Here is a 27846-nt window from a genome sequence, read left to right on the forward strand (position 1 = left end):
CAGTTGATCGGAGTAGCACTATCTCAGGAAGTGCTACAACAGCACGGCTGGATTCTGAATATCCCAAAGTCGCAGCTGGTTCCTACGACGCGTCTGCTGATATTGGGCATGTTTCTGGACACAGAACAGATGAAGGTGTTTCTCCCGGAGGAGAAGGACAAGGAGTTGTCATCTCTGGTCAGAGACCTCCTGAAACCAGAACAGGTGTCGGTGCATCAGTGCACGCGAGTCCTGGGAAAGAGGGTAGCTTCGTACGAAGCAATTCCCTTCGACAGGTTCCATGCAAGGAACTTTCAGTGGGACCTGTTAGACAAGTGAGGATCGCATCTTCAGATGCATCGGCTGATCACCCTGTCCCCGAGGGCCAGGGTGTCTCTGCTGTGGTGGCTACAGAGTGCTCATCTTCTCGAAGGCCGCAGATTCGGCATTCAGGACTGGGTCCTGGTGACCACGGATGCAAGCCTCCGAGGTTGGGGAGCAGTCACTCAGGGAAGAAACTTTCAAGGACAATGGTCAAGTCAGGAGACTTACCCACACATAAATATTCTGGACCTAAGGGCCATTTACAATGCCCTAAGTCAAGCAGAACCCCTGCTTCAAAACCAGCCGGTGCTGATTCAGTCAGATAACATCACGGCGGTCGCGCATGTAAACCGACAAGGCGGCACAAGAAGCAGGATGGCGTTGGCAGAAGCCACAAGGATTCTCCGATGGGCGGAGTATCACGTGCTCACACTGTTAGCAGTGTTCATTCCGGGTGTGGAGAACTAGGAAGCAGACTTCCTCAGCAGGCACGACCTCTACCCGGGAGAGTGGGGACTTCATCCAGAAGTCTTCACGCAGATTGTAAACAGTTGGGAACGACCACAGGTGGACATGATGGCGTCCCGCCTCAACAAAAAGCTAAAAAAGTATTGCGCCAGGTCAAGAGACCCTCAGGCGATAGCTGTGGACGCACTAGTGACACCGTGGGTGTACCAGTCGGTTTTTGTGTTCCTTCCTCTTCCTCTCATACCCAAGGTACTGAGGATAGTAAGTAAGAGAGGAGTAAGAACTATACTCGTAGTTCCGGATTGGCCAAGAAGAACTTGGTACCCAGAACTACAAGATATGATCTCGGAGGACCCATGGCCTCTGTATCTCAAGGACCTGTTACTGCAGGGGCCATGTCTGTTCCTAGACTTACCGCGGCTGCGTTTGAAGGCTTGGTGGTTGAACGCCGGATCCTAACGGAAAAGGGCGTTCCAGATGAAGTGATTCCTACGCTGTTAAAGGCTAGGAAAGACGCTGCCTGAAGTTCAAACGTTGTTAAGGGAGTGCTGCATATTCAGCCCCCTTTTGTGCCTCCAGTGGCACCTTGGGATCTCAACGTAGTGTTGGATTTCCTAAAATCACATTGTTTGAGCCACTTCAGACCGTGGAGTTGAAGTATCTCACGTGGAAAGTGGTCATGCTTTTGGCCTTGGCTTCGGCTAGGCGTGTGTCAGAATTGGCGGCTTTTGTCATGTAAAAGCCCTTATCTGATCTTCCATATGGACAGGGCAGAATTGAGGACTCGTCCCCAATTTCTCCCTAAGGTGGTATCAACGTTTCATTTGAACCAACCTATTGTGGTGCCTGCGGCTACTCGGGACTTGGAGGATTCCAAGTTGCTGGACGTAGTCCGGGCCCTGAAAATCTATGTTTCCAGGACGGCTAGAGTCAGAAAAACTGACTCGCTGTTGATCCTGCATGCACCCAACAAGCTGGGTGCTCCTGCTTCTAAGCAGACTATTGCTCGCTGGATCTGTAGCACGATTCAACTTGCACATTCTGCGGCTGGACTGCCGCATCCTAAATCAGTAAAAGCCCATTCCACGAGGAAGGTGGGCTCTTCTTGGGCGGCTGCCCGAGGGGTCTCGGCTTTACAACTTTGCCGAGCTGCTACTTGGTCGGGATCAAACACTTTTGCAAAATTCTACAAGTTTGATACCCTGGCTGAGGAGGACCTTGAGTTTGCTCATTCGGTGCTGCAGAGTCATCCGCACTCTCCCGCCCGTTTGGGAGCTTTGGTATAATCCCCATGGTCCTTACGGAGTACCCAGCATCCACTAGGACGTCAGAGAAAATAAGAATTTACTCACCGGTAATTCTATTTCTCGTAGTCCGTAGTGGATGCTGGGAGCCCGTCCCAAGTGCGGATTTTCTGCAATACTTGTATATAGTTATTGCTTAACTATAGGGTTATTGTTCTGAGCTATCTGTTGAATGAGGCTCAGTTGTTGTTCATACTGTTAACTGGGTATAGTTATCACAAGTTGTACGGTGTGATTGGTGTGGCTGGTATGAGTCTTACCCTGGATTCCAAATCCTTTCCTAGTAATGTCAGCTCTTCCGGGCACAGTTTCCCTAACTGAGGTCTGGAGGAGGGGCATAGAGGGAGGAGCCAGTGCACACCAGATATAGTACCTAATCTTTCTTTTAAGAGTGCCCAGTCTCCTGCGGAGCCCGTCTATTCCCCATGGTCCTTACGGAGTACCCAGCATCCACTACTGACTACGAGAAATAGAATTACCGGTGAGTAAATTCTTATTTTTTTACCCATTATATGTTTCCATTAAAAAGGTTTCTGCCTGAAAAGTACTGTCTACAGCACTTACAAATCATGGGTAACCAATGTCAAAGGTGACCCTATGGTGAAAGTTACCCTTAATGCTACCACAACCTAAATTTGTCAGAAATCAAGTACATTCAGTATCCGTATACTCTGAAGAACAAACCTATTGCATCTGTGGAGTTTGTTTTGGAGGTTGCAAATATTGTAATGAAGACATTGCCCACTTGCTGGTTGTTCACAAATATAATTGTGTCCTGCAATTCACCTTGAGACACAGTACAGTATCTACCCTCTCTGCAATGTTCCCACAGTTCAAGACATGCTCTGCCTTATAAAGAGGGGGTGGGGGGGCCACACCACGCCACTTACTCTGCCTGTCATTCTGATTTTGGCCGTCAGACCCTTGAGAAAGATTGTGCTGGGTGGCATGTATTAAAAAAAATGGGTGGAGTGCCTGTGAAATTGTTCCTTGTGAGCACACTGAACATTCATTTTATGGCCACAGTTGTACATTTCTTTTAATGCTTTTTGCAGCAGCATAACATGCCATGTCACACAGTACCTATCATCTGAAGCTGATTTCACATAAGTGGAGGCATTCAGTTGTATTAGCATTGCTGTAGTTCGGGTCCTGCTATTCAGTTGTTGCTGCCTTCAGATACAAATGCCGCCGGCGCCCAAATCGTCAAAAAGCCCATGTTTTGCGCATAAAATGGTAGTATATGCGTGCTTACCAGTACTTTTAGACTGGTTTAGCAGCTTTACACAATTGAATCTCACCTTAAAATTATGGAGCCTTAAATGTACCAAAGTACTGATTTGTATACCACAAACAGATATCCTTAAATAGTCTGAGTGGTCAGCTGTAAAGTATGTTATGGTGTGTACACACTAGGCGATATTACAAACAATTTCTCTGACGTCCTAGTGGATGCTGGGGACTCCGTCAGGACCATGGGGAATAGCGGCTCCGCAGGAGACAGGGCACAAAAGTAAAAGCTTTAGGATCAGGTGGTGTGCACTGGCTCCTCCCCCTATGACCCTCCTCCAAGCCTCAGTTAGATTTTTGTGCCCGGCCGAGAAGGGTGCAATCTAGGTGGCTCTCCTAAAGAGCTGCTTAGAGTAAAAGTTTTGTTAGGTTTTTTATTTTCAGTGAGTCCTGCTGGCAACAGGCTCACTGCATCGAGGGACTTAGGGGAGAGAAGTGAACTCACCTGCGTGCAGGATGGATTGGCTTCTTAGGCTACTGGACACCATTAGCTCCAGAGGGAGTCGGAACACAGGTCTCACCCTGGGGTTCGTCCCGGAGCCGCGCCGCCGACCCCCTTGCAGATGCCGAAAAGTGAAGAGGTCCTGAAACCGGCGGCAGAAGACTTTTCAGTCTTCATAAGGTAGCGCACAGCACTGCAGCTGTGCGCCATTGTTGTCAGCACACTTCATAGCAGCGGTCACTGAGGGTGCAGGGCGCTGGGGGGGGGCGCCCTGGGCAGCAATGATAGTACCTTATTCTGGCTAAAAATACATCACATATAGCCCCTGGGGGCTATATGGATGTATTTAACCCCTGCCAGGTCTCAGAAAAACGGGAGAAGAAGCCCGCCGAAAAGGGGGCGGGGCCTATTCTCCTCAGCACACAGCGCCATTTTCCCTCACAGAAATGCTGGTGGGAAGGCTCCCAGGCTCTCCCCTGCACTGCACTACAGAAACAGGATTAAAACAGAGAGGGGGGGGCACTTATTTGGCGATATGACTATATATATTAAAATGCTATAAGGGAAAAACACTTATATAAAGGTTGTCCCTGTATAATTATAGCGTTTTTGGTGTGTGCTGGCAAACTCTCCCTCTGTCTCCCCAAAGGGCTAGTGGGGTCCTGTCCTCTATCAGAGCATTCCCTGTGTGTGTGCTGTGTGTCTGTACGTGTGTGTCGACATGTATGAGGACGATGTTGGTGAGGAGGCGGAGCAATTGCCTGTAATGGTGATGTCACTCTCTAGGGAGTCGACACCGGAATGGATGGCTTATTTAAGGAATTACGTGATAATGTCAACACGCTGCAAGGTCGGTTGACGACATGAGACGGCCGGCAAACCAATTAGTACCTGTCCAGGCGTCTCAAACACCGTCAGGGGCGTTAAAACGTCCTTTTACCTCAGTCGGTCGACACGGACACTGACTCCAGTGTCGACGGTGAAGAAACAAACGTATTTTCCTTTAGGGCCACACGTTACTTGTTAAGGGCAATGAAGGAGGTGTTACATATTTCTGATACTACAAGTACCACAAAAAAAAAAGGGTATTATGTGGAGTGTGAAAAAACTACCTGTAGTTTTTCCTGAATCAGATAAATTAAATGAAGATGCGTGGGTTTCCCCCGATAGAAAATTATTGGCGGTATACCCTTTCCCGCCAGAAGTTAGGGCGCGTTGGGAAACACCCCTTAGGGTGGATAAGGCGCTCACACGCTTATCAAAACAAGTGGCGGTACCGTCTCCAGATAGGGCCGCCCTCAAGGAGCCAGCTGATAGGAGGCTGGAAAATATCCTAAAAAGTATATACACACATACTGGTGTTTATACTGCGACCAGCGATCGCCTCAGCCTGGATGTGCAGCGCTGGGGTGGCTTGGTCGGATTCCCTGACTGAAAATATTGATACCCTTGACAGGGACAGTATTTTATTGACTATAGAGCATTTAAAGGATGCATTTCTATATATGCGAGATGCACAGAGGGATATTTGCACTCTGGCATCAAGAGTAAGTGCGATGTCCATATCTGCCAGAAGTTGTTTATGGACACGACAGTGGTCAGGTGATGCAGATTCCAAATGACACATGGAAGTATTGCCGTATAAAGGAGAAAAAGACAACGTCTTTTCAGCCTCAGTCCTTTCGTCCCCATAAGGGCAAGCGGGCAAAAGGCCAGTCATATCTGCCATGGGATAGAGGAAAGGGAAGAAGACTGCAGCAGGCAGCCCATTCCCAGAAACAGAAGCCCTCCACCGCTTCTGCCAAGTCCTCAGCATGACGCTGGGGCCGTACAAGCGGACTCGGGTGCGGTGGGGGGGGTCGTCTCAAGAGTTTCAGCACGCAGTGGGCTCACTCGCAAGTGGACCCCTGGATCCTACAAGTAGTATCCTAGGGGTACAGATTGGAAATTCGAGACGTCTCCCCCTCGCAGGTTCCTGAAGTCTGCTTTACCAACGTCTCCCTCCGACAGGGAGGCAGTAGTGGAAACAATTCACAAGCTGTATTCCCAGCAGGTGATAATCAAAGTACCCCTCATACAACAAGGAAAGGGGTATTATTCCACACTATATTGTGGTACTGAAGCCAGACGGCTCGGTGAGACCTATTCTAAATCTGAAATAGTTGAACACTTACATACAAAGGTTCAAATCAAGATGGAGTCACTCAGAGCAGTGATAGCGAACCAGGAAGAAGGGGACTATATGGTGTCCCGGGACATCAGGGATGCTTACCTCCATGTCCCAATTTGCCCTTCTCACCAAGGGTACCTCAGGTTCGTGGTACAGAACTGTCACTATCAGTTTCAGACGCTGCCGGTTGGATTGTCCACGGCACCCCGGGTCCTTACCAAGGTAATGGCCGGAATGATGATTCTTCTTCAAAGAAAATGGACGATCTCCTGATAGGGGCAAGGTCCAGAGAACAGTTGGAGGTCGGAGTAGCACTATCTCAAGTAGTTCTACGACAGCACGGGTGGATTCTAAATATTCCAAAACCGCAGCTGTTTCCGACGACACGTCTGCTGTTCCTAGGGATGATTCTGGACACAGTCCAGAAAAAGGTGTTTCTCCCGGAGAAGAAAGCCAGGGAGTTATCCGAGCTAGTCAGGAACCTCCTAAAACCAGGAAAATTGTCAGTGCATCATTGCACAAGGGTCCTGGGAAAAATGGTGGCTTCTTACGAAGCGATTCCATTCGGTAGATTTCACGCAAGAACTTTTCAGTGGGATCTGCTGGAAAGATGGTCCGGATCGCATCTTCAGATGCATCAGCGGATAACCCTGTCTCCAAGGACAAGGGTGTTTCTTCTGCGGTGGCTGCAGAGTGCTCATCTACTAAAGGGCCGCAGACTCGGCATTCAGGACTGGGTCCTGGTGACCACGGATGCCAGCCTGAGAGGCTGGGGAGCAGTCACACAGGGAAAAAATTTCCAGGGAGTGTGATCAAGTCTGGAGACTTCTCTCCACATAAATATACTGGAGCTAAGGGCAATTTACAATGTTCTAAGCTTAGCAAGACCTCTGCTTCAAGGTCAGCCGGTATTGATCCAGTGGGACAACATCACGGCAGTCGCCCACGTAAACAGACAGGGCGGCACAAGAAGCAGGAGGGCAATGGCAGAAACTGCAAGGATTCTTCGCTGGGCGAAAAATCATGTGATAGCACTGTCAGCAGTGTTCATTCCGGGAGTGGACAACTGGGAAGCAGACTTCCTCAGCAGGCACGACCTCCACCCGGGAGAGTGGGGACTTCATCGGGAAGTATTCCACATGATTGTGAACCGTTGGGAAAGACCAAAGGTGGACATGATGGCGTCCCGCCTGAACAAAAAACTGGACAGGTATTGCGCCAGGTCAAGAGACCCTCAAGCAATATCTGTGGACGTTCTGGTAACACCGTGGGTGTACCAGTCGGTGTATGTGTTCCCTCCTCTGCTTCTCATAACCAAGGTACTGAGAATTATAAGACGTAGAGGAGTAAGAACTATACTCGTGGCTCCGGATTGGCCAAGAAGGACGTGGCACCTGGAACTTCAAGAAATGCTCACAGAGGACTCATGGCCTCTGCCGCTAAGAAGGGACTTGCTTCAGCAAGTACCAGGTCTGTTCCAAGACTTACCGCGGCTGCGTTTGACGGCATGGCGGTGGAACGCCAGATCCTAAGGGAAAAAGGCATTCCGGAAGAGGTCATTCCTACCCTGGTCAAAACCAGGAAGGAGGTGACCGCAAAACATTATCACCACATGTGGCGAAAATATGTTGCGTGGTGTGAGGCCAGGAAGGCCCCACGAAGAAATTTCAACTCGGTCGATTCCTGCATTTCCTGCAAACAGGAGTGTCTATGGGCCTCAAATTGGGGTCCATTAAGGTTCAAATTTCGGCCCTGTAAATTTTCTTCCAGAAAGAATTGGCTTCAGTTCCTGAAGTCCAGAAGTTTGTCAAGGGAGTATTGCATATACAACCCCCCTTTTTGTGCCTCCAGTGGCACTGTGGGATCTCAACGTAGTTCTGGGATTCCTCAAATCACATTTTAAACCGCTCAAATCTGTGGATTTGAAATATCTCACATGGAAAGTGACCATGCTGTTGGCCCTGGCCTCGGCCAGGCGAGTGTCAGAATTGGCGGCTTTGTCTCACAAAAGCCATATCTGATTGTCCATTCGGACAGGGCAGAACTGCGGACTCGTCCCCAGTTTCTTCCTAAGGTGGTGTCAGCGTTTCACCTGAACCAGCTTATTGTGGTACCTGCGGCTACTAGGGACTTGGAGGACTCCAAGTTGCTAGATGTTGTCAGGGCCCTGAAAATATAGGTTTCCAGGACGGCTGGAGTCAGGAAAACTGACTCGCTGTTATCCTGTATGCACCCAACAAACTGGGTGCTCTTGCTTCTAAGCAGACGATTGCTCGTTGGATTTGTAGCACATTTCAACTTGCACATTCTGTGGCAGGCCTGCCACAGCCTAAATCTGTAAAGGCCCATTCCACAAGGAAGGTGGGCTCATCCTGGGCGGCTGCCCGAGGGGTCTCGGCATTACAATTCTGCCGAGCAGCTACGTGGTCGGGGGAGAACACTTTTGTAAAATTCTACAAATTTGATACCCTGGCTAAAGAGGACCTGGAGTTCTCTCATTCGGTGCTGCAGAGTCATCCGCACTCTCCCGCCCGTTTGGGAGCTTTGGTATAATCCCCATGGTCCTGACGGAGTCCCCAGCATCCACTAGGACGTCAGAGAAAATAAGATTTTACTTACCGATAAATCTATTTCTCGTAGTCCGTAGTGGATGCTGGGCGCCCATCCCAAGTGCGGATTGTCTGCAATACTTGTACATAGTTATTGTTACAAAAATCGGGTTATTATTGTTGTGAGCCATCTTTTCAGAGGCTCCGCTGTTATCATGCTGTTAACTGGGTTCAGATCACAGGTTGTACAGTGTGATTGGTGTGGCTGGTAGGAGTCTTACCCGGGATTCAAAATCCTTCCTTATTGTGTACGCTCGTCCGGGCACAGTATCCTGAGGCTTGGAGGAGGGTCATAGGGGGAGGAGCCAGTGCACACCACCTGATCCTAAAGCTTTTACTTTTGTGCCCTGTCTCCTGCGGAGCCGCTATTCCCCATGGTCCTGACGGAGTCCCCAGCATCCACTACGGACTACGAGAAATAGATTTATCGGTAAGTAAAATCTTATTATTTCTCATTTTCACCCTTCTGAGCAATATTGTTTGTATCGCCCAGAGTATATGCATTATATCGTTAATAATGTGTCCGGGTCGTTAACAATAAGGCAGTCTGTGCTTGCAGCTTAATTTGGACTATATAGTTAAAAACAGCATATTTGGGCCGGCGGCAGGATGACGTCCTAGTATCACAAGTGTCATACTTGTGATACTTGGGGACACAGCACATTTTTCCAGATGGTTGAGTACTATTGAAATCATCTATACGCCCGTTTTAGAATTTATCAGGCACTTTCAGCCACGAGTTTTATATTTTGTGACTTATTTGATTGATGTGAATGTCCGAGAGCAATCGTATCTACAGCTTAATTTATTGATGGTAACTACCTAAGTGAGATATACCCCTGATGAAGTCTCTGCATGAGACGAAACGCGTTGTCTATTGTAATGTGACCTCCAATCTACAATATTAGTAGGAGGAGTTCGTGAAAGAAATCTGTACACTTGCTCTTATTTGGACCCCCATTTGATGTATGTAGGGGGATGAAAATAACCAAACAACTTCCACACTGTTACTGACACTGATGGTTTTTTATGAATTTTAATAAATATGTATATTGGAACCCACTGATTGTTTTGTATAAAATGTTGTTATATTTTGTTATTGTGCAATACCAATATATGGTTTAATTGAAGTAGGGGTGTTATAACAACCCTTAGGCGCTAATTTCACTATTGCTATATATCTTCTATCTTTGTTCCTTCTAACGGGACTTAGGGGTATATTCAATAAGAGTCGGATACATTCCTACATGCATTTGTCGGAATGGATCCGACAACCCCTATTCAATAGAGTGGCAAAATCCGACTGTCGGATTTGGCAGATGTTTGTGCAGCTGCTGTCAGCAGCTTCCCGTGTGTGAGAACACAGGGAGCTGCTGGAGCCGCACATCACGGCCGTGTAGACCAGTGCTGCGCTGCAGGGAGAGAGGTGCCTGGCCGGGGGACGGCCATCATAAGGTACCTGCCAGCTCCACTCCCAATAGCCCGCCGCACCGCTCCCCCGTCTCCTCGCCTCAATCCAACGTTTTTAAAGTCGGACTGAGATTGTCTGAAACGGGGCCAAAGCCGATCCACGTGCTTTCCGACAAGTCGGGAATTCCCGACTTGTCGGGAAAAAAACTGCCCCTATTGAGTAGGTCGGAACCCCTTCCGACCTAAATCAGTCGGAAACTGCCTTCTTTTCGATAAAACTGCAGTTTCTGAATCTTATTGAATATACCCCATAGTGAAATAAGGCAGCCTGTCAATATCCCACCAGATTACTCATAATCTAAATAGCGCAGGAAGAGGTGTTTTTTTTTTTTTTGCTATGTATGTATGTATGTGTGTGTATATATGTATATATATATATATATATATATATATATATATATATATATATATATATGTGTGTGTAGGGCCCTCATCCCTTCTGTGCTTATCCTTTTCTTTAATAATTGTCAACTGCCCAAATCCTGCAGTTTTTTGGCCACCTTGAAACTTATCTCTATTGGGCCCTACATACTGGCAGATAAAACAGAACGATATGAACGTTCTCGTACATATATGAATGAGAACTCGTTCATATCGTTCTGTGTGTAGGCACCAACGATTAACGATGCGCGGACCAGCGCTCGTTAAATGTTGGTGCCCCATCGCTTATGCGTGCCGGCCAATATGGACGAGATTGTCCATATTAGCGTGCAGTGCTATGGAGCCGAGTGACGGGGGGAGTGAAGAAAATCGTAAGCACGCATAGTCCATATCTCAAGAAAAGTTAGTCAAAATTTGTGCTATCTGGGCTCCGGGGAGTTCAAGGGAAATCGCAAGTGAAAATTGGGCATAGCAAGGATCTCACCGTGTATACACACCCTTAGTCATTGTTTTCCTGTTTTGATTATGTGCATATGTACTCTGTAATTGGGCGCTGCGGAACCCTTGTGGCACCAGATAAATAGATGGTTGGATTAGATTTTTTAAAGAACCTGGGTGTAGTTTTATTAACTTGTTGTTTTTCAGTGAATTAAAGAAGTACTTTTTTTTATTTTTTATATTTTGTTCCATTTGTAGACCGAGCATGAAACTGGTTAAGTTTAGAAAAGGAGACAGCGTCGGACTACGTCTCGCAGGGGGTAATGATGTTGGCATTTTTGTAGCTGGCGTTTTGGAGGACAGTCCTGCAGCAAAGGAAGGACTGGAAGAAGGTGATCAGATTCTGAGAGTAAGTAGCAGCCTTTTCATATTTCAATTATGTTCTCTGTAATGTAGTTTTGTTTCCTTCAGTCTCTCTTACCTGTAATCTAAAAATGTAAGTGTGTTTTGTAATTTAAATTGCGATTACATTTTGATTTTAGATTTTATTAGTACTTGCTTGGAAACCTTATCATTTCTCTTACGCCCTAGAGGATGCTGGGGTTCCAGTTAGTACCATGGGGTATAGATGGGTACTTTGGGAGCCACTGGCTATCCTAAGAGTTTAACAGTGTGGGCTGGCTCCTCCCTCTATGCCCCTCCTACCAGACTCCGTTTAGAAAATGTTCCCGGAGGAGCCGGTCACAGCTAGGGGAGCTCCTAGGAGTTTTCTTAGTTTTATTGTTTTCTAGAGTTTGTTATTTTACAGGCAGGCTGCTGGCAACAGCCTCCCTGCTTCGTGGGACTTTGTGGGGGAGTAGGATCCAACTCTTGATGTTTATAGCCCCTATCTCCGCTGACAGGACACTGAGCTCCTGAGGGGGGTGATCGTTAGCCGCCCAAGGCGACCGCTCACTCCCGCAGCATGCCGCCACCCCCTAACAGAGCCAGAAGAAAAAAGAGTGGTGAATTTGATGCTGGAGTCCCGGTAAGCGGGTCCCCAGCGGGAATGGCGGCACAAGGGTGGGAGTGCAGCTTTGACAGGCTGCGCTCCGGAAGGCTCAGCGGCGCGCTGTGAGGGGCGTCCTGGGCCAGCGCAATACCCTACACTGGTCAAACAAAGCTTTCAAGGTCTAACCCACTGTTTGCTGCAGAAATTACCTCAGGCCACTATAATCTCTAAGTGCGGGAAGAAGCGCCATTACAGGGGGTGGAGCTTCTCCTCATAGCGGATCCAGCACTAACCAGCGCCATTTTTTCCCTGCAGACACGCGCTGACAGGGAACGCTGTCCTCCACATAACTACACTGAGGTAAAAGGTGTTATAAAAGGGGGAAGTGATATTATGTACTAGCTATCCTGTTAAGGTTACGCTAGTCAGCGGGGTTTTTATCTTGATAAAAGCCTATATGGGTGTGCTGTTGCTGGCTTCTTGTGCTCTGACTCTCTGAAAATATTCTGGGGGGGAAACTGTGTTGACATTTTCCTGTGTATGTGTAATCCACTTTACCATGTTTAAGGGACTTTGTCCTGTACTGCAGAATGTATATCTTCTCCTGGGGAAGTCTATACCATGCTCAAAACTGTACATATCTCAGGCTTCGGTGGCAGATCCCCCTAGGGTGGCCTCTATAAGAAGCCGCAGTTTTGAGAAAAGTGGGGTTTCAAATCCCACTGCTGTGCCTCTCACCCCAACTCCGTACTCTAGAAAGCGTACACTTGCCCATATAATGCATATATATGAGGGGTCCAACATATGTTTGAGGCTATTAGGGATGAGGAATATTATTATATGTATATATTGAATGCCTTCCCACTGTGTAGGGCGTTGAATCCTTATTTGGGAAAACCTGAGTATACCCAGAGTTGTTATCCACATCCCTATTGAGTGTCTAAATTGTCAAATATGGTTATCTTACCTGTCCCTGGTAGGCTGATCACCTATTGAGACTAATCTCTAATACTGTACACTACTGCAAGTGTGACTCGGAGACCCACTTTTGCGTACATCTCTGGGGCTATTGTAACTTGGTCAGGCTCCTTACTTGATGATTTAGATTCTATGTGTAGTAGTGACTTGTACTTGTTTCTATGTCACATACAGGATTCTACAGGCTTCACGGCAAGACGCCATGAAGGAGATTGACTTGCATAATGCAGGGACCACTGCTCTGGCAGTTTCGACACGCAGGGGACGGTGGCTACACCAATGGACTGCGGATACAGAATCCGAGTAAGGTATGACAGGTCCGCCCTTCACAGGTAAGAAGACCCTGTTGGGACGCACGGGATACGTGATTATCCATGTCAACTGCGGGTAAGTCGGTATGTTTTCCTTCCGCAGCTGCACAGACCAGGAAATGATATCCTACACCTACACTGTAATTCCTTCGAACATGATTCCACATATTCCTCCACTTCCTTTAGCGGACGTTGGGGAAATCCAGAAAACCTGCGCTTCCAGGTTCCCGGGGACAGATTTCAAATTCGGCCTTTTTCAAACCCTTCGGTTTGTCGGTGGACCTCACTGCCTGGAAATCAGGCAGGTGGGAGCGAGACTAAAGAGATTCAGTAACACATCTGGGCGATATCCTGCCTAGACCCCTGGAAACAGTTGGGTTGCCCAGGGGTGCAGACTAGAATTTCTGGTGTTTTCGCCTCACAGATTATTCAAATCAGGCTTACTAGCTTCTCGGGCAGAAAGTGCACTACTGCTGGAAGCTATCATTTAATTTGTCAAACTAATGTCATTATTGCAGTTCCACCTCATTTACGTAACAGGGGTTACTATTCAAACCTAGGGTCTTTGATTCCCTACTGGTGGATATTCAATTCAGGATGGAGTCCTGGTATCCCGGGATATCAGGGGTGCATACTTCACATTCCAATCTGGCCGCCTCTCTAGGCCTATCTAAGGTTGCCCTACAACTATGTCACTTCTAGTTCCAAACACTGAGCTTGGCTTCTACGTAACACCGGGGGTGTTCATAAGGGCCATGGCAGCCTTGATACTCCCGCTCTACAAACCAGGAGTGGACATAATTCCATATCTGGGCGACCTTAACATCCTCCAGGGAGATGTTGTTACGGGATCCGGTCTCTAGGTCGACACTATCTAGGTCGACCACTATTGGTCGACAGCGTCTCTAGGTCGACATGTTCTAGGTTGACATGAGATTTTCACAATTTTTTTCTTTTTTTGAACCTTTTCATACTTAACGATCCACGTGGACTACGATTGGAACGGTAATCTGTAATTGCCCGAAGGGAACATGGTGCACTAATTGGGGTTCCCGGTCACTCTACGAAGAAAACGACACAAAAAACACACACAAAAAACTAATGTCGACCTAAAGACCCTGTCGACCTAGTTACTGTCGACCTATAGTGGTCGACCTAGACACTGTCGACCTAGTTACTATCTACCTTCCATACCACATCCTGTTACGGAGTGTTGCTCTCTCAAATCAACTGTCCCGGGATCTCGGGTGGATCCTGAAGTTTCCAATTTCGCATTTGCAGCCGATAAGGAGACGCTCCTTCCTCGGGATGATTCTCAACACGGAAGTGCAGAGGGTGTTTCTACCGGTGAAGAAAGCGTTTGTGATCCAATCAATGGTTCAGGATGTCCTGATGCCAGCCCGGGTATCTGTTCATCAGTGCATTCACCCTTCTGGGGAAGATGGTTGCCTACTAAGAGGCTCGACAGTACGGAAGATTCCTTGCACGGTCTTTCCCACTGGATCTCCTGGTCTTATGGTCAGGATCTCATCTTCACATGCACCAGCGGATACGCCTGTTGCCGTAAGCCAGAATTGGATTAATCTAACCACAGATGCAAGTCTCAGGGGTTGGGAAGCAGTCGCTCAAGGGGAAAACTTCCAAAGTATCTCTCCTTCCAATAAACATTCTGGATCTGAAGGCCGTGTACAACGACCTTCTACAAGCGGCACATCGTCTTCTGCGAGATCTAGCCGTTCAGGTTCAGTCGGACAACGTCACAGCGGTGTCCTACATAAACAGGCAGGGCGGAATGAAGAGCAGGGCTGCAATGTCAGAGGTGACAATAATCCTCCTCTGGGCAGAGAAACATGCGCGGGCGCTGTCAGCAGTCTTCATTCCGGGAGTGGACAACTGGGAAGCAGACTTCCCCAGCAGACACTATTTCCATCCGGGAGAATGGGGCCTCCACCCGTAGGTATTCGCAGAAGTAACAAGCCGATGGGGTGTGCTTCAGTTAGACATGATGGCCTCTCACCTCAACGAGAAGCTTTGGAGATACTGTTCCAGGTCACGAGACCCACAGGCAGTGGCGGTAGATGTCCTGGTAACTCTGTGGGTGTCCCAGTCAGTGCATGTGTTTCCTCCACTTCCACTCATCCCATGGATTCTCAAGCTAATAAAAAGAACATGAGTTCAGGCGATCCTCATTGCTCCGGACTGGCCAAGAAGGGCTTGGTACGCGGATCTTCTGGAGTTACTGCTGGAAGATCCGAGGCATCTTCCTCTTCGCGAGGACCTTCTGCAACAGGGGCTGTTCGCTTATCAAGACTTACCACGACTACGTTTGACAGCATGGAGGTTGAACGCCAGATCTTAGCTCGGAAGGGCATTCCGAACAAAGTCTTTCCTACCCTGATACAGACTAGGAAGGGGGTAACGTCTAAACATTACTATCGCATTTGGAAAACGTACATGTCTTGGTGTGAATCCAAGAAGTTTCCTACGGTGGAGTTTCAACTAGGACGGTTTCTCCTCTTTCTGCAAGCAGGTGTGGTTGTGGGCCTACGTTTGGGTTCCATAATGGTCCAGATTTTGGCCTTGTCCATTTTCTTCCAGAAACAATTGGCTGCTCTCCCTGGGATTCAGACTTTCTTGATAGGGATTCTGCACATCCAGCCACCCTTTGTGCCTCCTACGGCACCTTGGGATCTTAATGTGGTGCTGCAGTGCCTGCAGTCGGATTGGTTCGAGCCTTTACAGGAGGTTGACGTCATGTTTCTAACTTGGCCGGTGGTCACACTGTTGGCATTAGCATCTGCTCGACGGGTGTCGAAAATTGGGGGCATTTCCATGCAAGAACCCTACTTTTTTTCCAGAAAGATGGAGCTGAGCTCAGAACGCGTTAGCAATTTCTTCTAAGGGTTGTGTCGGTTTTTCATATCACCAACCTTGGGTTGGGTGTCCTGCTTCTAAGCAAACATTTGCTCGCTGGATCGGGTTTACAATCCAGCATGCTTATTCTACGGCAGGCCTGCCGTGTCCAAAATCTATTCAGGCCCACTGGGTTGTTCCTGGGCAGCTGCCCGGGATGTGTGTGCTTTACAGCTTTGCCGACCAGCTGCTTGGTCGGGGTCGAACACGTTTGCTGAAGTTCTACAAGTTCGATACTTTAGGTCTTCAGATGCCAAAGTTTGGTCACTCCATTCTGCAGGGTCCTCAGCACTCTCCCTCACGTACTGGGAGCTTTGGTACATCCCCATGGTACTAAATGGAACCCCAGCATCCTCTAGGACGTAAGAGAAAATGGGATTTTAATTACCTACCGGTAAATCCTTTTCTCATAGTCCGTAGAGGATGCTGGGCGCCCGCCCAGTGCTTCGTTTTCCTGCGTTGCTATTTGGTTAAGTATTGGTTCAGCTGTTGCTTTTCCTCTTTCATGTATGGTTAGCATGGTTTCTTCAGGTTACATGCGGATTGGCATGGTTGCTTCCTGTTTCATGCTAGATAATATGGTTTCTTCATGTTTCATCCTGGTTGGCATGCTTTCTTCATGTTACCTGCTGGTTGACATGGTTTCTTCATGTTTCATGCGGTTTTGCTTGATTTCTTCATGGTGTATGCTGGTTAGCATGGTTACTCCATGTTGCATGCTGGTCAGCATGGTTTTTTCGATTCGGTGTGTATCTCACCACTATCTGTATTTCCTTCTCTCGAAGTATGTCAGTCTCCTCGGGCACAGTTTCTAGACTGAGTCTGGTAGGAGGAGCATAGAGGGAGGAGCCAGCCCACACTGTTAAACTCTTAACGTGCCAGTGGCTCCCAAAGGACCCGTCTATACCCCATGGTACTAAATGGAATCCCAGCATCCTCTACGGACTACGAGAAAAGGATTTATCGGTAGGTAATTAAAATCCTATTTTTATGGTCCGCTTTGATCAATGCTGGCATTAGAGAGCTGTGGAAAGGTGAGGTACCTGTTGCGTGGTAATTATGCTGCTGACCATGTGTTAGGGAAAATGTACACTAATCAAGTCTTCTGATGTAATTGCTTCTCCTGTATATATTCATAATATCTGTAAGCTGTATTGAAAAATGTCATGTGTTGCTGGATCATGTAACAAAGAGGGTTGTATTTAGAACTAGTTACTTACCAGGCCATTGAGTAGTGCCCCTTGGGTAAAGCCTAAGCAGAACAAAAGTGTGTTCAGTAATTATACCTCAAGGCACATTGCATGTAATTTTATATTCCTGGATTGTTATAAATATGGCTTTTTTTATTTTAGTTCTTAAATCCAAATCTGTAACAGATCTGGTGTTTAAATGTTCCAAAAGCTACCATAAATAATTCTGTCTATGTATATGGTCATTGAAGTTCTCCCAGCTATGTCTACATTATGGAAATTTTTGAAGGTGCGTTTGTCTGTTTAAGGATTGAAAAACTAAAAAAGTCCTGTGTATTATTTTGTAATGATGTTTGTTAACAAAAGTAAACACGTCATTGATTATCATGCAGTTGACACGATGTAGCCAGCGGTCCAGCTGCTGCCTCGCCTGAGTTTTCCAATCCAGTAACATTGGCTACATAGAATGGAGAAAAAAGTTGCTGCGCCTGTGTCAATCACTTATATATTATTCCAGACTAATGTCTTAATTCTCGAATTTTACAGTGCAAAAAATGTATACGTTCGCCTCTATAGGGAGTTATGTGTTACTCTCAAAATTAATAGAACAGAAAAGGAAAAATAGAGGCGCTCATTTCATTTCTCTTTCATCCATCTGGGGGACGCTGCGCAGTTACTTGTGGGTTAGAGGTGTGTGGTTGTGGAGTTTGGCACAGAACTATTAAGAACTGACCCCTCCCCCCTCTAACCCCTCCCATCTCCTTCCTGCCCAGCCAGCACCTCAGTTTTAGTTTTGTGCCTGTGGAGTACAGACACAGATTTTTCTCTCATGAAGATTTTAGTTAGGTATTTTATTATTTTATCACTTGGAGTGCCTAGTCCCTGTATACAGGTGACAGGTGCTACTAGAGTGGGGTTAGCTAGAGATTCCCACTCTGTTCTGCCGCTGAAAGCCACCACACTTCGGTCACTGGGGCTGGATTCCTGTTCCTAAGAAGTCGGCAGTGAGGAGGTACAGGATAGACACAATCTGTCTCTGACAGTATTGGTCTATCCTTCCCTATATAATGTAGAATATAATATAGAATATTTGTATTTATACTTGTGTGCCTCTTCCCCCCCCCCCCTCCCCTCCTCCCCCCTCCTCCCCCCTCCTCCCCCTCCGCTCTCTCTCCGGAGGTGAGCGTTGGAGTGCAGTACCATATTCCACTGGGTTTTGACCAGACATTCTATAGACTAGAGGGCCAGTGCTCCTTCCCTAGCTATAAGTAGACTGTCACTGGCTGTAACTGCTGGTTCACAAAGTCTGGGCAGAAGGAAAGGGGAAGAGAGTGGTGAGTCACTCTCCGGGGGATCGCTAGAGGCTGCCCGCACAGAGCCGCTGTATGTAGCGGTGCGCGGGAGCAGCTGCCCGAACAAAGCCGCTACCCGAACACAGCCGCTGTATATAGCGGTGTGCGGGTGCCACTGCCCGATCAGAGCCGCTGGATGTAGCAGTGAGCAGGAGACGCAGGCTTCCGGCTATAGCAGGGGGACGCGGCGCTTACTTCAAAAGGACGGATTTCCGCCCTGCACTGCCTTGCACGCCCTCCCGGCCAGCGTCTGCAAAGCACCGGACGCCATCTTCTAAGGAGACAGTACAAGGGGCGCTGTGCAGCACACACCTAACAGCAAGTATACTTTGGGGGCATAGTGTTACTCTACACTTGTAATGAGAGTTAACAGATTTAATTTTTGCACAAATTACTCTACTGAGCTTATAGTTCGTTGTAGTGCACTTGTTTAAAGAAAATAAATAAATAAATTAAATAAAGTTTAATTATGTCAATACGTCAGAAGGATCTACAAAGAGGAAAGACATCCTCGGTGGTTATTTTTCTGCTTTCAATGTGAGTCAAGGCTAGCTAAGGGTAAAGCGGATGCTGATACCCTCTGTGCTTCATGCTCTGGTGCATCTGTGGTGATCCAACAGGGAGTTTCCGCGGATCAGTCTATGTCTGCTTGGATCAGAGACATCTGGTGTGGGCTTAAAATATGGGCAGATGTCTTGCTAATTTAATTCAATCCCAAAACAAGTTTGTAAACTCTGCCGGCAGTTCTTCTGCTACAAAACGGCCATAGCCGTTGCCGCTATAACTTTCTGGGGGGTTCTGATTGACACAGCGCATGTGCTGTCTGCATGCACCTAGAACAATGTTCAGGTGTAGTTTTTATAAAAAGGGGAAGTAGACCCAGAGTGGGGCGAGATTTCGGTCTGGGAAGATGACTTTTCTACTAGCTCAGCTGTTAGATTGCTGATAGACTCCATCCGTCACCTTAATAACAGGGATATTTTAAAGGAGCCTGACTTAAACCGGATTCTCGTTTCCAATCCCCTACGGCATAAAAAATTTCTATATCCTTTTACAGAGAGGATATCAGATTTTGGGAAACAGGCCAAAAGGTAGACGTTCCCATTTCAAATTTAGCAGGAACTACGGTTATTCCTTCTGTACAGTCTGTGACGTTGAAAGATCAGATGGAAGCAATGCCTAAATCTGTTTTCTTTATCAGGTGTTTCTCTTCAACCACTTTTAGCTGGCGCTTGGGTCCTCAAGGCCGCGGATGACTGACTAGCACAGGTCATCTCTGGAAGGTAGTCTGACGATCCATCGGAAGCCATTCAATTAACAGAACAGATTTCAGAAGGTTCTTACTTATGTGGGTGAGGCCTTGGTTGATCCTGCTGCACTACAATTCCGTATTTCTGCCTTGACCGTGACAACAAGACGGTCTCTTTGGTCTCGGGTTTGGAAGGCCGATTTTGACCCCAAACAGACCTTGTCGGCGGTACCATTTGAAGGTGAGTACTCTTTAGGTCGGAATCAAAGAAGATTATCTCACATTCTACAGAAGGAACCCCTTTCTTCCAGTTGCTCCTCCGAAACCGAATTCTACAAGGTTCCGGTACTTTCATATACAGGGGATACCCACGAAGGGAGGCATTCAGAGGTAGACGTAAACCTGCCAACAAACCTACTGCATGACGGTTCACGATCCTCGGAGGAGTCAGTGACGGTTGAGACTCGGTTACTACAGTTCAAAGAAGGGTGGTTCCTATCGAAACGAGGACCCAGTCCCATATCGGGTGTTCATCACACCTCTTTCAAATGGTTCCTTCGGACGTCGAGCTCTTCATCATGCAACAGCCATTTTGCTTACGAAATGAAGTAATTCTTCTAGGTCCCGCTCGGCAGAGAGGTCGGGATTTTACTCGTGGACAAACTGGAGGGTTCATTTCAACCCAAAAGTTCAAAATGGAATCCATCCTCTCGGTTATTGTCGCCAAGGAAACGGGGATATTTGGCCTAATTGGACGTAAGACGCCTATCTGCTTGTTTCTATTTGGACGGGTCATCAATCTCTTCTGAGATTCGCGGTCGGCCTTGACATTTTCAGTTTCAGGCAGGGAATCAACATTATTCTGTATTTGGGTAATCTGTTGATCAAGGCAGGGTGGATTCTTCATCAGAACTTGCGTCTCGCTATGGAGTCTCTGCGGTCATTCGGATGAATAATTTATTGTCTGAAGTCATCTTTGCTTCCTTCCCGGAAGATGATGTTTCTGGGACTTTTATTCGACACCAACAACCAGAAAAGTGGTTCTTCCTCAGGACAAGATTCAGGACATACAGTCCAGAATTCGAACACGGCTACATTTACCGGTGGTTTTGGTTCTCCGTTGCATGCAAGTGAGACAAGATGGTGGCAACCTTCAAGGCAGTTCCATATGCCACGTTTCAGACTCGACCCTTTTCAGACTCAGATTCTCAACTGTTGGACTCGGACAGGGCCTCATCTTGAATTACTGTTGGTCCGCGTGTCTGTACAGACTCGTCAGTCGCTTCGCTGGGGGTTTCACAGATACAATTTGACCAAAGTAGTTCCGTTCACAATTTGGTCTTGGGTGATGGTCACCACAAACACCGGCCTCAGAGGTTGGGGGGCGGTGTTTCAGACTCATCACTTTCAGGGACTCTGGACCAGTCAAGAGTTAAAGTTGCAGATCAGCATCTTGGAGTTACGGACAATCCGGTATGCACTACTTCGGATTCAAACCATGGTTCAAGGTCATCCAGTGCGGATTCAGTCTGACAGCGCCTCAGCAGTTGCTTACATAAACAAGGAAGTAGGTACTCGAAGCTGATCCGCAATGAAAGAAGTCGCTCAGACTCTCACATGGGCGGAACATTGGTTCCTGGCCATATTCGCGATTCATATTCCAGAAATCGAGAACTGGGAAGCGGATTTCTTAAGCCGTCACACGATGCATCCGGGAGAGTGGGAGTTTCACCAGGAGGTGTTTCTGACTCTAGTAGCCCGGTGGGGGTTGCCCGATGTAGATCTGATGGCGTCTCGTCTCAATAATAATCTTCCTCTCTACGGGTCGCGTACTCAGGACCCTCAAGCAATTCTAACCGATGCACTGACAGCACCGTGGCACTTTCAACTGGGATATGTGTTTCCACCATTTCCACTGATTCCACGTCTGCTTAAACGCATTCAGTAAGAAGGTCTCCCAATCATTTGGGTAGCCTCAGCTTGGCCACGCTGACAGTGGTACATTCTGCGTCACAATATGGTCGTCAAGGAACCATTCCGACTCCCTCTGTGTCCGGATCTTCTGATTCAAGGACCAGGTCACCGCCCAGATTGGGTCGGCTGGCTTTGACGATTTGGTTCTTGAACCCAACCTTTTAAGGGAAAAGGGTTTTTTTCTCGTCTTGTTGTGTAGACGATGTCTCAGGCTAAAAAACAAAAAAAAAAACAAAAAAAAAAAAAAACGGTGACTTCTAGAGTATACCACCGAGTATAGCGTATTTACATTGATTGGTGTCAAAAGCGTGGTTTAACACCGGATTTGTTTCGTATTCCTCGTCGGTTTATACTTCCTTCAGGAGGGTCTCAATAAGGGTCTGAGACTTCTTCACTGAAGGGTCAAGTTTCTGACTTATCGGTTCTTTCTTTCAAAAGAGACTGGCTATCTTTCCAGAAGTTCAGACGTTCCTTCAGGGAGTTCTTCGGATTCAGCCACCTTTTGTTCCTCTGGTTCCCCCTTGGGACTGTAACTTAGTCTTTACGGCTCTTCAGTATTCTCCATTTGAGCTATTTGGAATCTGTAAAATTGCGGTATCTAACGTTCAAAAGTTGTCTTCCTATTGACAATTGCCTCCGCAGGGCGAGTGTCTGCATGGACAGCTCTTTCTTGCAGACCACCCTTGTAGAGATTTCATGATAGCCGGGTGATTCTGCGAACAAAAACCTTCCTTCCTTACGAAAGTTGTGTCAGCGTTTCATCTAAATTAGGACATTGTCCTTCCAGCGTTTACTCCTTCTCCTTCCGGGGAGGATTCCCATTTGGCTCTCTTAGATATCCTCAGGGCCTTACGGATTTATTTATCTTGTCCAAATCCTGTCGGTCGTACGGCTGCATTGTTAGTTTTTAATTGATGCGCCCAAACGAGATTGGCCGGCTTCCAAGAGCACAGTTGCTCGTTGGGTGATTTCGCCATAAAAACAGTTTTCTGATATTTCAATTTCTGAATCGATTCCAGCTCATTCGAGTTGGAGCTTCTTGGGCTGCTCGCGGGAATGCATCTATTGAGCAGCTATGTAGGGCGGCGACTTGGTCGCCTGTGCATACGGTTCAAAAAGGGTTTACCGTTTTTTTCATATTTTCAATTTGGAAACTGCCTCTGTTGGGCGTCAAATTTTACAGACGGCTATGCCGTCTACTTCTCCCTCCTCTCATTAGCTTGCTTTGGGAAATCCCACAAGTAACTGCGCAGCGTCCCCCAGATGGATGAAAGAGAAATAGGGATTTTTGTTTACTTACCGTAAAATCTCTTTCTCTGATTCCATCTGGGGGACGCTGCGATCCCTCCCATATGGTTGTCTGGTTTAACCAGTAAATTTTTTTCGGTCTATCTCCTTTGGCTTGGCTAAACGTTAACTGAGGTGCTGGCTGGGCAGGAAGGAGATGGGAGGGGTTAGAGGGGGGAGGGGTCAGTTCTTAATAGTTCTGTGCCAAACTCCACAACCACACACCTCTAACCCACAAGTAACTGCGCAGCGTCCCCCAGATGGAATCAGAGAAAGAGATTTTACGGTAAGTAAACAAAAATCCCTATTTCAACACTGCAAAAATCTAAATTCATCACAACCAAGGGGTAATAAAAATTGAATATTTATTCTTAAATTAAATTAATAAAAATATATGTACAAAACCACTTTGTTATGCACAGAATATATATAAAAATCTCAGTTAATAATCCCTATTCTCACAAATTTGCCACATATACAATAAAGTGCTCATATAAATTGCTTGTGCTACTATAACAAACAATTAAGAAAGTGATACACACTGATCAGTTATCGGCAGTCTCAGTGTATCAGCTGTTGTAACACTGTAGCCAAGACTGTTATAAACCACCAGTCAGGTAGAGCACAATTAATGAAAGAGAGTGCATATATTGAAGACAATGAATTGCGTCTTGTGAATGTTTGGATGTATGATACAATGTCTCAATGTTCCAGGAACCAATTAAATGGAAATATTTGTTGAATTACCTCTCCAGTTGGGCTAGAAGACCCGAGCGTCCTCAGGTCGATGCAAATTGCCCAATAAGCAGTGGAACGGAGGGTCTGTCCATACACTTCAGAATCCCGCAGTTGTCTAATTCTTCCCCTGGGCGTGCACCGCCCGCTGCAGTGTGTGGGGAGAGACAGGTGTGCGGCTGATTAATTCGAAGCCGCTATGGGAATCCGGCAATCTGTAATGCTTCTCTGATGCTCTCTGGACTTGTGCTGTCCGTGAGTGGTGAGAGGGAGAGAAGTTGACGTCCGGCCGCTGCCCGTATGCTGAGCTGATGCTGCGGTTACGTCCACCGTTCACCATTCGCTCCTATAACCAGTAAATTGGAGCTGTAGACGGTATCCCAAAGCGTGCGGCAAGTGGTGAGAAAGGGGGAGGAGTCCTGACGCGTTTCGTCACGCAACACGTGACTTTTTCACATTTTTTTTGTACATATATTTTTATTCATTTAATTTAAGAATAAACATTGGCTACATATCCTTCCCCATTGTCGGTGATGCTTATGTGAGACCGATCTCTTCACCACCAGCTACAGCCACGTCTCCTTTATCTTTCTTGTGCCTGTAGTGATATCTATAGTAACGCAGTACATATTATTTTTATTTTTTTATTTATTCCTAGGTTTTTGTTTGTTTTTCCATGTATAAGATTACTATTTGTGTCCCCATTCTAGGTTTCCAGCTTTAACCACTGCCTAGCATTACATACTGAGGGTTATTAACTTATATAGTGCAGTCACCCATATTTACAAATGAGCAATTATCTTTAACATATTGGGGGCGGACGGGATTAATTAGCCGCAGGGTTTACCCCGTGCACTCGTCCTTGCAGTTCTGAGCACTAGTCCGCAGGGTCGGACTGAGCCTCGCAGTGAAAAGTCAGCGCAAAAAAAACCCCAAATCGGTCCTGCGCGGGGGAAACAAAACGCACTGATTTAGCAGTTCACACTGAATCAGTGGTTTTCCGTGTGTGAAACTCTATTTTTGGGCACTGGTAAAAGGCTATTTTATGGAATAGCCTTTCCCCGCGATGAAAGGTTTTATGCTGCCAATTAGTTGTGTGGTAAACCCAGCGGCTAATTGAATCCCCCCCCCCCCAATGACTGGCTTTTGATCCCTTCGTTCATTTTTACAATTCCTATACCATTTGTATTATAGGCTTTCTGTTTATGCAATATAGGTCTGTATTTGCAATGGATTACTATTACAGTGGTGATAGTTTTACAAACCTGTTTTCTGTAAAAGAAAAATAGAAATGTGTGTGTGTGTGTGTATGTATATATATTTATTTAGTCAAGAGGTACCCTACAAACCCCTAAACCCCTTTTGTGTGTGTGTTCCACAGGTCAATAATGTGGACTTTACCAATATCATCAGGGAGGAAGCTGTCCTTTTCTTGCTAGACTTGCCTAAAGGAGAAGAGGTCACAATCCTGGCTCAGAAAAAGAAAGATGGTGAGTGCTTCCACTGCATAGAAGATGAACATTTAATAACAATCCGTTCCCTGTGGCTTAAATACCTGTGGAATAAACAACACATAACAATTTGTTCTGGTCATTTGTTAAATACTTCCTCATCTGTAGAAGTGGCAATATGCACTGTATATAAACTGGATTTTACACTCTTTTTGGTTCTTAACCTGAACTTTGTTTAACTTTCTCTCCCAGTTTATCGTCGAATTGTTGAGTCAGATGTTGGGGATTCCTTTTATATCCGGACCCATTTTGAATATGAGAAGGAATCTCCATACGGCCTGAGTTTTAACAAAGGAGAGGTGTTTAGAGTTGTAGATACTCTATACAATGGGAAGCTAGGATCGTGGCTGGCAATTCGAATTGGTAGAAATCATAAGGAGGTGGAAAGGGGAATTATCCCAAATAAGAACAGGTAAAATAGCTGCTGTGTTTGTGTTGAAAATGATAGTCAAATGTTAATTGTTAATGTCATCACCAGTCCATCTTTAGTAGAAGAATGCGGTTCTATATAATGCAGAGCAATATTAATAGTGATGTGAATAAATATATATATATATATATAATATAATATAAACTGCAGCAAGATTTTTTGTTTTGTGTAATCGTTCAGTACTAAAGCCTACACTTCAATGGCTACAGGGAAAATGTATGCATTTTAAGAATTCATGCACGTCTCTACTATAAACTATGATGTATAGCAGTGCTCCTCTCTGTAAATATCCCTGGCTTCTAATATTCCTACAATTTATAATAAGGGGACTTTATCACATGTCTAAACAATGAACATTTATTGACGTTCAGGAGACTGTTTCTAAATGTCTTCATTAAGGGATAGTTATACTGTCGACACCAAATCAGTACCATTTATATACTGTTTGATACATTTTCCTTTTTCTTTAACTGAACTTTAAAAAAAGTGAGAGAATGCGATATCATATACTGGGTCTCGCACAAATAATTTTTCACCTCTGAGTTCCCTGACCTTATGTAAAATGGTTATTAGTCATCGGCCAGTAGGATTGCTTTGCCCTAGAACATTCACAAAGGGCATGAAATCCCATGTATATTTATAAGTCCCGTAACCTGCCTTCTTCCACAACACCCGAGTCTCTTCCATTAAGTACTATCTATATGGACCTGCATTTCTCTTGCACTCATTCTTACTTTCGGGTCTCTTTCTTGAGCTGTGGTTTTGGGCAGTCATGCTTTGCATCCACTGTTGAATAGCCATTATGTGTTTGTTGTACACAGAAGTTGACTCTGGCTATTACATTTTTTTTAAATTTTAAGCGAAGATGCTTTTCAGCCACAACAGTAGGGCTATCACCATATATTGAGTCTGAACTCGTTTGTTGCTTTCCTTAGAGCTGAGCAGCTTGCCAGTGTCCAGTACACGCTTCCTAAAACAGCCGGCGGGGATCGCGCTGACTTTTGGCGATTCCGGGGTCTTCGTAGTTCCAAGCGAAATCTCAGGAAAAGCAGAGAAGACCTCTCAGCCCAGCCTGTTCAGACCAAGTTTCCTGCATACGAAAGAGTTGTCTTGCGAGAAGGTATATGATGATTTTGATCTCCCTCATGTCTGAAAAGACATCAGTCCTGCCATGAGGTTAATGAACACCCCTTTCAGACTGCTTTTCTATGTCGCACACAGTATCTGTACACGGGTCCTTCCTAGGTGCGACCCGGCAAGGGGCCCTTTTCAGTCGGCGACCCGGCATATTGACGGGTTAGTGACGTCACCAGTGACGCGTGCGAATGCAGCGTTTGGAGATGAGATGATCTCCAAGTCCCACTTCATCCTAGACAGTGAATGGGTTTCCCGGACTGCATCGACCCGGATTTCCCGTTCACACACCTGTTCAACCCTGCTCGCTACCCGAGTTGAAATACGTGGATTATTTCAACTGGACCCTTTCGGACTGCACAGCAACCCGGGTTGCTGCACGCTCACATGCACTAACCAGAGTTAATGCTGGTATACTGAAAGGGATATAATTCTTTTCTCGCCACTTTAGTTAGCCACTATAATCTGATATACTCTATTAGAAGTAACTCGCCACTTAGTGGGGTATCCAATTATAGATGAAACAACATCGGGTGCAAAAGACTGCATTTTTCCGATGTTTCACCAATTTTTATTTTATTTTCCTTATATATATATATATATATATATATATATATATATATATATATACAGGCTGTCCAATTTGGGTCACCCATAAGAAAAAAATAGCTTTCCTCCTGAAAACACAAAGGTTCAGTGAAACCTGTGTGTTTTGGGTAGTAACAGCATGCGAAAATGGGGCTGTTTCTGTGGATTTGGTATAGCCAGCCTGAGGCAAGTGAAAAAAAATCCCAGATAAGCCGCATCTTGTGCCTCCTTATCGGTGCTAGTTGGATAGCCCCCGGCGGGACAATTAGCCGCCGTAATTTACAGCATCTAATTGTATATCCCTCTTAGTGTGTCATTCAGTCTGGCT

At 46.3% G+C, this 27846-nt stretch overlaps 1 protein-coding gene across 10 annotated transcripts in view; it reads left to right on the top strand.

Annotated features, from left to right (window-relative positions):
* Positions 1-27846, top strand: part of TJP1 (tight junction protein 1) — an 805169-nt gene that overhangs the window by 725495 nt on the left and 51828 nt on the right. For all 10 annotated transcript variants that reach the window (XM_063926229.1, XM_063926221.1, XM_063926222.1 and 7 more), the window contains 4 exons: positions 11134-11284; positions 25237-25345; positions 25559-25778; positions 26732-26916. In XM_063926229.1, coding sequence (XP_063782299.1) covers positions 11134-11284; positions 25237-25345; positions 25559-25778; positions 26732-26916 — 665 coding nt within the window. The remainder of the gene's footprint in view (positions 1-11133; positions 11285-25236; positions 25346-25558; positions 25779-26731; positions 26917-27846) is intronic.

The sequence above is a fragment of the Pseudophryne corroboree genome, chromosome 6 (assembly GCF_028390025.1).
Source record: "Pseudophryne corroboree isolate aPseCor3 chromosome 6, aPseCor3.hap2, whole genome shotgun sequence".
In the NCBI taxonomy this organism is placed as follows: domain Eukaryota; kingdom Metazoa; phylum Chordata; class Amphibia; order Anura; family Myobatrachidae; genus Pseudophryne; species Pseudophryne corroboree.